The sequence below is a fragment of the Bombus vancouverensis genome, chromosome 3 (genome assembly GCF_051014615.1).
Source record: "Bombus vancouverensis nearcticus chromosome 3, iyBomVanc1_principal, whole genome shotgun sequence".
In the NCBI taxonomy this organism is placed as follows: Eukaryota; Metazoa; Arthropoda; class Insecta; order Hymenoptera; family Apidae; genus Bombus; species Bombus vancouverensis.
Window position 1 is genome coordinate 2,201,820 of NC_134913.1, and position 14,599 is coordinate 2,216,418.

At 30.3% G+C, this 14,599-nt stretch overlaps 2 protein-coding genes across 4 annotated transcripts in view; one reads left to right on the forward strand and one right to left on the reverse strand.

Annotated features, from left to right (window-relative positions):
• The window catches only part of Frl (formin-like protein), a 31,808-nt gene extending 24,262 nt beyond the window's left edge, over positions 1–7,546 (forward strand). For 2 of the 3 annotated variants that reach the window (XM_033346988.2, XM_033346989.2), the window contains exons 9-17: positions 282–398; positions 482–722; positions 853–1,124; positions 1,248–1,515; positions 1,594–1,721; positions 1,798–2,242; positions 2,644–2,918; positions 3,047–3,160; positions 5,324–7,546. In XM_033346988.2, the coding sequence (XP_033202879.1) occupies positions 282–398; positions 482–722; positions 853–1,124; positions 1,248–1,515; positions 1,594–1,721; positions 1,798–2,242; positions 2,644–2,918; positions 3,047–3,160; positions 5,324–5,536 (2,073 nt within the window). In that variant the 3' untranslated portion in view covers positions 5,537–7,546. Of the gene's footprint in view, positions 1–281; positions 399–481; positions 723–852; positions 1,125–1,247; positions 1,516–1,593; positions 1,722–1,797; positions 2,243–2,643; positions 2,919–3,046; positions 3,161–4,409; positions 4,509–5,323 lie in introns of all 3 variants that reach the window. The other variant, XM_076617206.1, reaches the window with a different exon arrangement.
• Positions 7,191–14,459, reverse strand: cta (Guanine nucleotide-binding protein subunit alpha cta). Its single transcript, XM_033347011.2, has 5 exons — positions 13,543–14,459; positions 12,538–12,798; positions 12,403–12,453; positions 12,076–12,293; positions 7,191–12,006 (listed from the first exon to the last, which is right to left on the reverse strand). The coding sequence occupies exons 1-5, from the start codon at positions 13,762–13,764 to the stop codon at positions 11,649–11,651; spliced, it is 1,110 nt and encodes a 369-aa protein (XP_033202902.1). The 5' UTR covers positions 13,765–14,459; the 3' UTR covers positions 7,191–11,648.
• Between the last annotated feature and the right edge of the window lie 140 nt (positions 14,460–14,599).

Genomic DNA, 14,599 nt, shown 5'->3' on the forward strand with positions numbered 1-14,599 from the left:
TTGCTTTATTTAATAGAAAGCTACAAGCATTTACTGTATAAAAAGAGACAACGAAAATAATTTCCCGAATATAAGTTATAAGATACCTTTATTTTTATTTACTTGATTGATACAATAAAATCGTTCACAGTATAATAATAAATAATTGTTTTGATCTCTGTGCATATTTATATAATATTTCGTGTATAAAACGTACTTGAAATTATTACATGTAGTTAAAATATTTAACGACCTCACTCCTAAACATGATACTATCTTCATCTGATATAACATTTTCCCAGGTTCAAATCTCTGCGTATCTAGATAACGTATTTGATGTAGCTGCCTTAATGGAAGACAGTGAAACTAAGACTGCTGCGTTAGAAAAAGTAGCTGAATTAGAAGATGAACTTGGTCATGTAAGTAGTTTCTTTAAATTGAACTAGCCTAAATAGCCTTACTTAAACGATTATTTACTAAACATTTGATATGTTGAAAATAGGCGCACGATAGGATGACAGAGTTAGAAAGAGAATCGCTTGCAAAATTAGCGGAGTTAGAGACTGAATTAGGTGCATTAAAAGTGGAATACGCTGATGCTGTGGAAGCTCGTCGATTGGCCGAAGAAGAACTCACAGCCTTGAAAAGACAAAAGCAGGATTCTGCTCGAAGGCAAAGTGTTTTAGAAAACAAAATTATCGAATTGGAAACGCTTACTGGCACTCTCACGAAGGGTTCTTCAGGTTCGTTAAAACTCTTTGTGTATTCTACTATCGTAATTTGTTTTAAAATCTATCAATAAATAATGCAGGAATAACAAATCGATCAAAAAGTAAGTACTAGCATTTAACGTATCACTTTAAATTTGTACAGCCAATCTTCGGAATGGAAGCGCAACGAGTCCCGTCAGTACATCGGATAACGTCACATCCTCTACGCTTAATTCGACCCCGTCTCCGACACTGGAAGAACCTCCTCCATCTGCCCCAGCACCACCTCCACCACCACCACCTCCATGTCCACCACCGCCTCCAATGGCACCTCTTTCTCCTGGAGATCAAAAATTACCTCCACCTGCACCTATACCTCCACCACCTGCTGGCATGATGCAAGCACCGGATGGAGCAATGACTATTAAGCGAAAGGTATGTTTTTCTTATTAAAATCTATATATGCAACTATTGCATGATTCTCGTTCTGCGCAATTTAGTATTTTTAAATTTCCCACGAATATGCACATAAATATTTACAAAATTCTTTGATTCCAGGTTCAAACAAAATACAAACTTCCCACACTTAACTGGATCGCTCTGAAGCCTAATCAAGTACGGGGTACTATTTTCAATGAGCTGGACGATGATCGATTGCACAATTATATAGACTTTTCCGATTTCGAAGAACGATTTAAAATCGGAATGGGAAGTCACGTTGCTAATGGTACTAACGAAATAGACGGTCTTCAAAGCTTTCCTAGTAAAAGATTCAAGAAGCCAGAAAATGTCTCGCTCTTAGAACATACCAGATTACGAAATATCGGTATGTATAATAAAAATCTCAATTTCCTTTTTGAAAAGTCAAAAGACTGATCGCTCACCTTTCTGTTCCCTTTTATAGCCATATCGCGAAGAAAAATGGAAATGCCGGTAGAAAAAGTAATTATGGCAGTAAATGCTCTCGATTTAAAAATACTGTCGCTGGAAAATGTAGAATTGCTACAACGTATGGTGCCTACGGATCAGGAAGTATGGCTTATTCTCTCTTTCCATATAGAAATGTTGATAGTAGCTGCTAACACACAGAAACTTTATAATGTTACAGATAAAAGCATATAGAGAATACATCATAGAAAAGAAAAATGTTAATTTGTTAACGGAGGAAGACAAATTTTTGATGCAGCTCGGTAAAGTAGAAAGGATATCAACGAAACTATCCATTATGAATTATATAGGAAACTTTTTTGATAATTTACATCTTATTACTCCACAAATACATGCTGTGATATCTGCTTCGAGTTCGGTTAAGAGTTCAAAGAAGCTAAGAGCAGTATTAGAAATTATCCTTGCCTTCGGAAATTACTTAAACAGCAGTAAACGAGGCCCAGCATATGGATTTAAACTTCAGAGCTTAGACACATTACTCGATACGAAGTCAACGGACAAGAGAATGTGCCTTTTACATTATATTGTAGCAACAATACGAGTCAAATTTCCAGAACTGATTAATTTTGAATCGGAACTTATGTACATCGATAAAGCTGCGACTGGTGCGTATATATGTTAATATTTTAATTATTAAATAACTATAATTGTTATCTTTTATTCAAACAAAACTGTCTTGACTCGCTATAGCTTTCTACTCTATTGTAATTAGTGTATTGACCAAAATTACTGCAGCTGCGAAGGAAGAACTAGATTTGAGTTGACATCTTACGCTTCTGGCAAGCTGGAGCGCGTTATCTCCCCTTAGATCTTCTCAAATTACTGTTTCGACGTTCGAAACACGTGTACTTATATTCAAACATGATTAATTTTACGACCTCACTATATTTCTTGCGCCAAGAGTATATACCAAATGCCGTGTCTCGAATGTCGTAAATTTATCTCATTATACATATAATGTTTTTATTATTTTTTTATATCATTTTGTTTTCTTCACTCTTTTTAGTCTCGCTAGAAAATATAACTACCGACGTTCACGAATTAGAAAAGGGTATGGATCTCGTAAGGAAAGAATTTGAACTACGCGGTAAAGAAAAACACAACACCGTACTACGAGATTTCTTAAATAATTCCGAAGAAAAATTGCGTCGTTTAAAATCCGATGCACGCGCTGCTGGAGAAGCATTCCGAGAATGCGTTGAATTTTTTGGAGAAAGTCCCAGGCAAGCTGATGCTAATACGTTCTTCTCTCTTCTTGTCAGATTCGCAAGGGCATTTAAGGTACCGTTTAACTTTTACACCATACATATACATATATAATAAGCTTATAACCAGAAAGGATTATTTTCAACTAAAACGGTCATAAAAAGCAAAACGTCAGAATACTACAAAGCAAAGTACTTTTACAGGCTGCGGATCAAGAAAATGAACAGCGTCGTAGATTAGAAGCTGCTGCTGCAGAAGCTTTAAACGCCTCAGAAGACGTAATAAAACGTAATAAATTAAATCAAAAGAAGCAACAGGTACGTTCTCCTAATTATTTATTTTGACGGAAATAAGAAGTTATAATTATTTAGCTTCGTTATTATTGCACGCTATGCATTTAATAGCTTATATTTATTTTCTTATTAACGAATACATTTTGTAAAACGTGTAGAGTCCCGCAAATATGAATGCTCTATATTTTCTTAGTAATGTTTCTTAAGATTTTATTTCATTATACTTAAATCTGTAAGTGCAATAGATATATAAATATTGAATGTTAAATTACTTATTCTTTCTGACCAATTATAACATGCTTTACTAACTGCACACTTACATTTTTAAATATGTTTCTCTCTCTCTCAACATCAATGCTGCAAGATTTAATTTTATTTTTATTATTTTACTACATGTTATTAATTGTATTCCTATTATTTGCCTAAAATTTTTTACTGTGCTTCTTATACATGCAATATAGATATAATTCCTGCTTATACCATTATAAACGAACATTGAACATGCATGACACTGCGATTAGAACATTAGCATTTTTTAATTTCCTTATGGAATGGTATGATGCTACTTCATCAGTTAAAACGTGTAATTTTATGCATTAACTCAGAAAATATCAAACAGATTTTCAGTTTCATATATATATAAAAAATTGATTTCTGTTTGGAGCTTTATATTTTTATATGTGTGCGATGTAAAATGGTAATTTTGTATAATTTCTTAAAAGCTTGCGCTTTCTAACATTACTTATTTATTATTCATATTCTTCTTAACAATTAAGCATGGTGGATCATTTCATAGAAAAGCTTACATATCATAACACTTGAAACATTTCTAAATTTTGTTTTTTTTTATACAAAACGTGATACTAGAATCATCCAGCATTACAAAATACAATATTGTTTAGTGTCAATTCATCTCATTGTTATAACATTTTCCACAAAATTTTTATTATCACACATGAAAAATACTTTTTGTATGGGGATATTATTTAGCTTTACTAAATGTCAATTAAGGAAACAGATTATTTTTTGGAAATAATTTTTGCAAATGTCAATGCTCGTGCGAAATAGAATTTACAAGGCATTTCTTTTCGCTGCATGTTGTGAGATAGCATGATATTTTTCAGGGATTATCAAATGATCATAATAATTTTGATTATTTCGAGAGTGCTCTTTTAGCAATTTTTTCCGTTTCAAGAACAGACAGCGATGTCTATCAAAGTATCTCACGAACGTCTATTTTTCTTATTTGTTACATATTTATTTGGATTTAAAGTCACCGAAATTTTGCTGTAACACAAACAAGAGTCTGTTACATCGGCATCTTAATGAACTGGAGCTCAGAACGTAACAATATAGAAACAATTCACAACATGTAAGTCTGTCCTTACTCACTTCCTTCTAATGACATATTTTTAATGGTCGCATTCGCACATACACTACGCTTAGACAACACACATGTAGGTTTAGCTTCTATTACCATGCGAGATATACGTATTGAAATATCCAAAAACCATGTTCGAAAACAGTTCTTTTTTTATTTGTTTTTAATCGAAAATTTGTCACTAATTTCATTAATAAGTAAGAATTTCCCTTTCTACAAATATATGTAAAATTCTAATTGTTTTTGAAGAACTGTTTTCCAAATCTAGTGGTACGGACCTATATTCACTCGATTCATATCATTAACAAAAAATTAAAGAATGTATTGGCATGTGTTCTAGCTTGCATTGATGTTGCCTGAGAGAAGTCCTGTATTATCACTTTCCTATGCTACTGCCAAGAGTCTCATAGATAAACGCGTATACATTAACAATATAGCTTAATTCTATAGAATTAAACATTAAATTAAATTTATTTATAATTTATATCATGTAGGAGAAACTCAGCTGTCTATTCGTGATTAGAATTCTAATATATTAATTAAAAGATCTTCCATTTCAGCGATATATGTATAAAAACTACCTTTAGAAAATTTCTCTGTTCGAGAAGTTTGAGGAAAATAGGGAAAGCTCTTTATTAATATGTTTCGATTTTATATTAGATATTGTTTACAACGTTTAGTAGTTTTGTCCAAGTAACGATATAAAAAGATTCGATGATCGCAGCAAGATTAAAGAAGCTAACCTTTTAATATACATATGTATATCACTGATCTATCAGTAATAAAAGATTGGTAATTTGATACAGGACGCTGTGATAAATGAACTGAAAAATAAGACAAGACTAGTTCAGGAGAAGAAATTGTTGCAGCAGGATGAAGTGTATAACGGTGCTCTGGAAGACATTCTTCTTGGACTTAGATCAGAACCATACCGACGAGCGGATGCAGTTAGGCGTAGCCAACGCAGACGTATCGATAATCATAGGCTCTCTCGCACTGCCGAAGAACTAGAACTTTAAATCTGTTCCATTCAGTGTGTTTCTTATTTTAGGGAAAGCAATTTGTTTTTGAAGAAATAATTTTCACCACATTTCTTGCGTTAGTACATCAACGTTTTCACGTAAAGCTCTTTCAGGAAAGTGTTAATTTAATATTTATAACCTCCTACCAAAAATTACAACATAATGTAATTTGAACGCTCGGCGAATGTACATTTACCAGAGCGTCTGAATTTTTTCAACATATTTCGCATTCAAAAAACGAAATAATTTAAAAATTTCATGTGATAAACTGCTTGTAAACTACTAAGCATGAAAGAGTTGCGCGCTACATTATCGAGCCAAAATTTATAAATAATAAATGTACAGTAATGTCCTGTTAAGACGTTTGGACCTGAGAAGACTGGAATTAATGAATCTGGATTCATCTCTAATGATCAAACATATACCGAGAAGAGACGCGAGAAAGAGGGAAAACAAGTCTTACGATAAATTATGAATCATCACATTCTAAAAATGAAATTTCCAGAATCTTTTTTGCTGTTTCTCCATAAAAAGGATTTTAAAGGATTTGAAGGAATCTTTCAGATTAAAATGAGTCTAAACATTGATGCAGTCGGGTTATTTTGAGTTAAATAAAATAATCAAGTTAATAACACTCGAAGTAATCAGGAAAATCTCATCAGTGCTTTGTAGCCTTTTACACTGAGAAAAAGGAAATGTTATAGAAACTTCGTGTTTTATCAATCGAGGTGATTACTCATTGTTTAGCAGCTTCGAATGGCAATACCTTCATGATCATCTCCCATTTACAACTTATTTAATGTATTTATCTAGCTCGAGAAATGATGGTTGTTTTTTTAGATATTGACAGGACATTACTGTAACACGGTAGAGTTGTAGATATAATAATTTAAAGCAAATATTGGAATTTGATATTGAACTATTCGTATATAAGTCACTTATACGGTGCTATAAATTCATCGAGATCCAAAGGAAAATTGAATTTAAAATGTGAATCATGACATATTCAACACACAGTAACAACATAATAATGTTCTTCTGTTTGTTCAATACGTATTCTTTCTATTGTACAAATTTAGCGAACGTAACCATGAAATACGTTTGCAAAATATCATTGTATGTAGAAAATTGAGCAAAGCACATTTAGGAAAATTATACTATTATTTTTGCATTGTTTTTTTTATGAGTACTACCTTTAAGTAATTGAACATAAAAATTGTTTCCATTGAATTATTGTTGATTGTTATATGCGTTTGAAATATTTATAATTCCAATTTAATTTGTATCTGTTAATCGTTTATTTGAAAAAGTTTCTAAGAAAATGAGAGAATAAAAGACGATGCAGATTCGACGGTAGTAATAACGACGATGAATACATACGAGAAATTTAAGTATACTTTTGCATATTTGTAAGACTTTTGGCAAGGTACAGTTCCCAATTAAATCGTAACATTCCATGGATATAAAGATCCTACAAACCTTAATGAAATTTCCAAACGACAGAAATAACTATTTTGAGATAATTACGAAAGTAATACATTTACAAGTATAACGAATTCCAAAAATGCAAGCACTGCAGCATATTTTTCTTAAAGTTTGAAGGTCAATTCTTCGATACACAAATAACAAACACGCACAATGATAGTCTATATTTAATGTGAAATTTTTGAAAGAACTTTTTATTTTATTACGCACAATATCTAAAAGTAACACAACTTGTTACATTCCGCCAGAATTTCAAAATGCGCTCAATATTATGAATAGATACATAGTATGGATCAGTACAATCGCTTCTATTATAACGCATAAGTAAATAAAATATAAAATAAAACAGAAATATCAATGTAAAATACGTCACTTGCAGCAACATAGCAAGAATCAAATTTATAACAACAACAATTAAATCGAAGATTATACGTGGATTGTAATAAAATTATGCGTTATAATTGAATCGAATATAGTAGCGATTTTTCACATTGTTTATTGCCATGCGATACAAAAACAAAATAGATATATAAAAGACTAAATATATAATTCACCCTTCAATCCAATTTTAAGATGTATTTGCTACAAAATTTTGGTAAAATTATACATAAACTTTCTATGCGCCTCTTGATGATTACATATCTCATGTTTTTTGAAGAATATATAATTATATTTTCACTTTTGTACGTTTTTAATATTATATATTATCGATTGAAAAAAGATGTAAATATTAGTGTAATATACGACATATGCTAATAGTTATAAAAAAATGTAATTACTAATTGTAGATCAATTGCCAATGTGATGTTTAAATAAGTGTAACATCTCTGTGTTATAAATATCAATTACATAATATTATTTGCTGCGCTGAAATACAAAGAAAATTTGAAATACTTGCAACAACAAAAATTTATCTTATAAATTTTTAGCATAAATGTAAATATTGTGCATTTTATTAAGTAAGTTATGCGAAATAGGCATGTGCTTTACTTTGTATAAAATTTATTACGAATAAATATACCAATGTATTGTATAAATACATATATATGTATATACATATATATGCAAACATAGATATATTTTTTTCGTATTTGTGTGCCATTTTGTTTAATACTGCACAGCATATTTTTATTTGTAACAAGCAGTATATTTTTCTTAAAACGTTGAAATAATTTAAACAAAAACGAAAAGAATATAATGAGTTGTGAAAAGTTCATTAAATAAAATAAACATTCTCTGAAGTTTTATTTATTGTTTATGTGAATAGACTACATTATTACAATATTGTATGTAAAATATGTCTATATACAAATATACAATATACAAAAGGCACAATATATCTACATTCTTTAGATCATGTACAGAAAAATACAAATAAAATTTGAATATACAAGTGACTATCTGTAACAAATAAAACAGCTTTATTGCTGTATATTGTAAGGTGAAAGTAAACTTTTAATTTTTTTAAAATATTGCGCTTCGCATACAAATTACTTAAAGATTATCTGTAAATAGCTTGCAGTACATGGTTATTAATTTGTCAAGAGAAAAAACTGTTCTATATATCTATTTTAGTTAGTATTATACAAACTTACAGAAAAATATTTCATTATTGTTGTAGCCTATTGCGAGTATATCCATATGGTTCCTTGATAAATCACAATTAACGAGTTACAAATGTCATTTGTTTTAATTGATTACTTTTATATTAAAAAAAATTCCTTTTGTAATGACAAATATTTTTTATGATTTTCAGTAGATTACTATTTGTGCATAACATTAAAAACAATTTAAATATGATGACAATTAAATATGTAGAAATAATAATTGTCATTATAATAAATTTCGTTAGAAACGTACAAATATAGTAAACTATATATAAAGCTACTTCGCAGTTTTTGTTCGTTGTAATTATTATCTATTGTGTACGAATGCATTTTCATGATTTGAGAATGTAGGTATGCATTTAAAAGTACCTAATGTAAATATAATTACAAATTATAATAAAGTCAATTAAAATGTGTGCGCGTGTATGTAAAATATTGTTGTATCGTTAACAATATAGTAATCATAAGACATCTGACTTCCACTTTTTTGTGTAGACTGTAATGCATAAATTTGATCAAATTGAACAGATTAACATAATCTCCGCATTTCTAGAAATATAAAAGATCACTGTTTTTTTCGCTTTCCGCGATACTTTATCACAAAGTTAGTTATTTTTAATATTTTTCATTACTACTTGTAATAGTTTAAAGGAAAACTTGTATAATAACTAACGTAAAATACATGTAAATGCAAAGAAATTGATATAAAATTCGATTAACTAATGCTCTCTTTCATAATTTCGTAAGTATCTTTGTTATATAATTAAACAAGTAAATGTTACATATATATCACTGCAAAATGAATTGTGCGTATTATGAAAAGTTTAAGTATCATGACAATTTTCTGTAATGATTTTATGCATTGTACTTATATAAATTCACAGGTAAATTTTTAATCGATGAAGTACCAAGAGTATTTTCTACAAAATATTTCTATAAAAAGTTACTAATATTATTCCCAATGAGTATCAGTGAATAAGTTTTGTATACAGAGAGACATATAAGCTGTATAAAACCGTATTTTGAATTTACCAAATTCAAATCAAAACAATGCTTCAATGGAAGCAGTATAATTATGTTTCTATATTATAAAGATGTAATATAATTTAAAAGTATTCTAAGAATATCAATTAAAACCTGATTAACTTTATAGGAATGTAAAGTCAGCTACGAAAATATACCAATCATCAGAATTTCACAATAAATTTGCATGATATAAATCATACAAAAATTGAATTTTCTAACATTTTGTATTGCCACACTATATCTAAAATTTTTATATACAAACATAACAATATTAATTTTTCAGTTCCACTAGCTCCAAACACAAGTGATTCAAAATGCAATTTTTTAAATATTCTAAGTTTTCCAGTTCTCTTTAATACAAAAGATAATCAAAACAAAGATTTTATGTAATAAGTGACCAAGACAGAAAAATATGAAATAACTGTATACATGTGCATAAATGTAGTTTTAAAAATAGTTATAAAGTTAGATGTTATGTTAAACTAGTGGAAATAAATTATATAGACATTAGTTTTTAAACTCTTTGGTTTCATCATAATAATTATTACATAAAATCCTTGGTTCTAGTACTGCTTACTATCGTTTCCTCAATTCAGAAAGTTGTTCCCTAGTGTTAGAAAATTTGTAATCATTCAATTCTTATGACATGTATAATAAGAAAATTTCAGTTCACCTTCATTCATCAAATCTTTTGATGTAATTATTCTTTTGCAATTATTTTAATAATACAATGCCATATAATTTACAAAGTACGTGGGAACAAAAACTTGTATTAAAAAGAAAATTACATAATGATAAGCCATATGTTTATAAATTAATAAGCATAATTCTGGAAAATTGCTATCAAAATGAAAAACCAATTTTATTTCAAGATTTCTACAAGAAAAATAATAATACTGATCGATATATTTTTTCTTAAAGGAATAATGTCAAATTAAGGATCAGCTATCAAAATCAAAAGTTAGCAAACAAAATGTTACTTAATTATTCCGTACGAACTAAAACATTCATTATCGCGATTCTTTTGTTTAAATTTTTAAACCAAAAAGTAATGAACTATTAGAATTACATTAATTACTTAAATTACGGTTCAATTTTCACAATTTCTCAATGGAACAAAACTTTAATTCCTGAAAATACAAACTCAAAAATATAAAAGTACAAAATATTATGTTGCTACCTCGAAATAGTAGAATTCTGTATATAATCTTTAAATCAAATCAGGAAAGAAAAATACATTAAAATATTAACAAATTTTGCACATGGCAATTTGAACACAAACTGGTTAGTTTCATTTGGTTTATATGGCATGAATCTAGTATTTGGTTTTCTTGTTACTTAATATTCAGTGTTAACAAAGATATATTTTTAAAGATAGAGTAATTAATCTTAAGTATAAAATAAGTTACTTTTACGTTTGTGAGTTCTGGTTACGTGACCAGTATTTCCAATATATATGCTTTAATATAAAAGAGAAGCACTGGATTAAATATCTGTACAAAATAGAAAGATCTTAACTAAACTATTAGCAAACTGATCCTTTTTTATACAAACATGTAAAACCGTTGTTATCGACAATGTATAGAATACAAGATGCTATGTACAATATATTGTATATAATAGTCTTCTTACAACCCTTTAGTAATCAATATTCATCAAAAAGATGGAAATATATTATCAATGTATATATATATATATAGTATATAGAGCATTAAAAATTTTCAATTCATGTTTTCATTAGGCAGTTTTTACTTCCTTTGTTGTATAAAACTATTATGAAAACGTTTACTTTTCCGTTATAAACGGAAATAATCACGAGATTTACATTAATACAATATACATAATATATATTGTCTTACCAGAATATTCTTTCCTAATCGACATCTTAATACTTCTTTGACTATAATTTCACTTCACTATGTATCAAACACTAAATGTTGAATGCATATGTTTGGATCAAAAGTCATTTCACTTTTTATTCACATTTATCATTATTGGAGCATTAACGACTCGAGATTTCTATGCAAAATCGTGTCCTTGACAGCATTAAATACAACTTTTATGTTTTCTGTATCCACAGCAGTAGTAAAATGGTGAAAAAGAGGTTTCCTTGGATCCCTTTTAACAGATATAAACATTTCAAGTATAAAATTCTGCACATCCTTCATGGAATGTGAATCTCCTGTGAATTGTGGAAAGTACCAACGAACATTCGTATCAGGAGATCTTACTTTTTTGTCTAACAAATCGGTTTTATTTAAAAATAGAATGATAGACACTCCACCAAATATCATATTGTTGACTATTGTATCAAATATATTTTTCGATTCTTCCAACCGATTGGTTCTTCTGTAATATTAACAGATATTTTACATGATGATTCAATCCTCTTAGTACATAAACTTTAAACGAACATACCTATCTTCTAACAACACTTGATCAAATTCGGATGATGAAACAAGAAAAAGTATCGAGGTAACACAATCAAAACACTGGTACCATTTTTGTCTTTGTGATCGTTGTCCTCCAACATCAACAAACAGAAATGGAATATTATTAATTTGTATGACAAATTCTGAAATTCCTTTAGTTGCTTTTCTGCAATGTAAAATATCTTGATGTGTAGGTACATAATCCTGTAAGTAAATAATACTTATAATAGGCTAAATTATATACATATATAAAAGTAACAAAATACAGTTTATAATTCATAAGAAATTAGATAATAAAATTAAATAATATTACCACTCTTGCAATCCTGTCAAGATTATCCAAGAAATATTGAACTGAATCACTCTGTGAAGAAAAAATATAATTTTAAAGCATCTAGTGTAACATGAAACATAATTATTGAAAAAAAAAAAGAAAGAAATATCTTACTAATTGAAATTCTCTTCTTCTATCAAAGGCTTTTCTGATCGATGCATCTTTCCATAAACTTTGCAAAGCTGGTACGTAATGAAGGAACAATCTAGCATCCAACACCATAGTATTTTCAAATTTCAATAACTGATAACCAATATCATAATTTTTAGAGTTTTCCCATGGAATATTTAACTTGTCACGAGCATCTACTAAGACCTTCATTCCTTTAATTATATTTTGGTAAATTACATGTTGATATTCTTTAATTAATTCAGGCTGAAACAAATGATTATTATAAATATTAGAAATTTATATAAATGTATTTTTTTAGAAACATGAAAAGCCATCTAAAGAAGCTTACATTTGAAAATCTATCTTTCATAAACAGTTTAGATACTATCCATTTCATATATTTGTAACATGTATGTCTAATGATTACAACTGCTATAAATGGTAAAACAAACAAACTGATAGAAAATGTTTAAACTTAGCAGTCTATATTTAATGTATACTTGTTGAACATTTCTTTCAAATTACGTTCATTTCAAAATACATTCAATTTTATAAATAAGGAGTAATAATTTAGTCCTAAAAATTGATCTGAACAGCAATTGATATGTAGATTTATATATTTATAATTATTTTCAAACATAAATGAATAAACAGGACTACAAACAAACTAGAATTCTTTGTTAGTGACAATACAAGTGACTAAAAATCATATTTCGTAGATTTTAAATGGAGAAATATAAACGTTATTTGTTTTTATTTCAAATTTATTTTCTCACATTTTTTAGCAATTATATTTTGGTTAACCACCTTTCTGTAGCGAGATATTTAAACGACAACTACAATAACATTGACAGAAGCTCAAATAAAATTACACATTTCTATGAACGAATTACACGTAATCCAAAGTTGAAACATTTTAAAAAATAACGAGAATATATTGTACGACATATTAGGAGGAAATTGAGCTAGGAACGCAATTGTCTTGGTGAGAAACGAAGGATGTCTCACCTCGAATTTAATTCCGTGAATAATTCGCATCTGTTTGAGGAATGTCGACTTTCCGCTCTCGCCTGCCCCGAGGAGCAGCAGCTTAACCTGTCGCCGAAGAGTTTGACGATCCTTCTCCAGCATTCGATCGATTTCTTGACTTTTGTAACGCTGCTCGATCTCCTCGGGGCTGAACTTGAACCGCAGGCAACAAGTACATGACCACGTTAAGGATCCCGCCATCTTGCTACCCTGCTACCCTCCTCTTCCTTCCTTCCGGCGTTTCTTCCGTGTCAGACTGTCCTTCCGAAGGAATATATCCTTGATCGTCCAAACACCGCACATACACAGATAGAGAGAGAGAGAGAGAGACAGAGAGAGAAAGAGAGACAGAAACACGCAGACCCGTGAACGAGTGTTCTCGTGAACCGCGTATCGTAACGTAATGCGCGTATCGAACGAGCCACCCGTGAACAACCTGTTCGTAATTGCACGGGATCGGCACACCAAGCGATTCAGAACCGCATTTTTCACCTAGGCGTAGCCGGGGAATGCAACCACCGAATCAACGTCAACACACCAGAGAATCGTCGTTTCGATTCTAGCTTCGCACCAGGCCCCACACCTACCGTTAATCGCCAGACTCACGCCGCTGGCTGCCCACGATCGTCGTCTCTGGTTCCTCGCGGATTGGACATGATTAAATAATCGTTCTAATTACCGAGTAACAGAGCTAACTCACGCATCGTTCTCATCGCGCTTTATCCAGCGAGTGCGAGGCCGACCCTCACCGCCTTTTATATAGAAAACTTTCGTTCTTGGTTAATGATAGTACCGACAGGATTCACGGCACCTGTACTTCTCTCGACTCAAGTATCGAGACAAACGTGCAACGGATCACCTATGCCGAACTACATAATAATAATGCGGGGGAAGAAATATGCGAAACAGCGAACGGGAAAATCTACTCCCCACCACGACATATTTGTTGTGAGATACTGCCGCAACGCATACACGTACAGGGCGCGCACACGGTCTCTGAAACCGACCGAAAGCACACCTCTCGGTTCAACCGCGT

Coding starts and splice junctions, on each gene's coding strand:
- cta (XM_033347011.2), bottom strand. CDS start 13,764: ATGGCGGGATCCTTAACGTGGTCATGTACTTGTTGCCTGCGGTTCAAG. Junction 12,799..13,542: donor TTCACGGAATTAAATTCGAG/GTGAGACATCCT, acceptor CATTTGTTTCAG/CCTGAATTAATTAAAGAATA. Junction 12,454..12,537: donor GAAGAAGAGAATTTCAATTA/GTAAGATATTTC, acceptor TTTTCTTCACAG/AGTGATTCAGTTCAATATTT.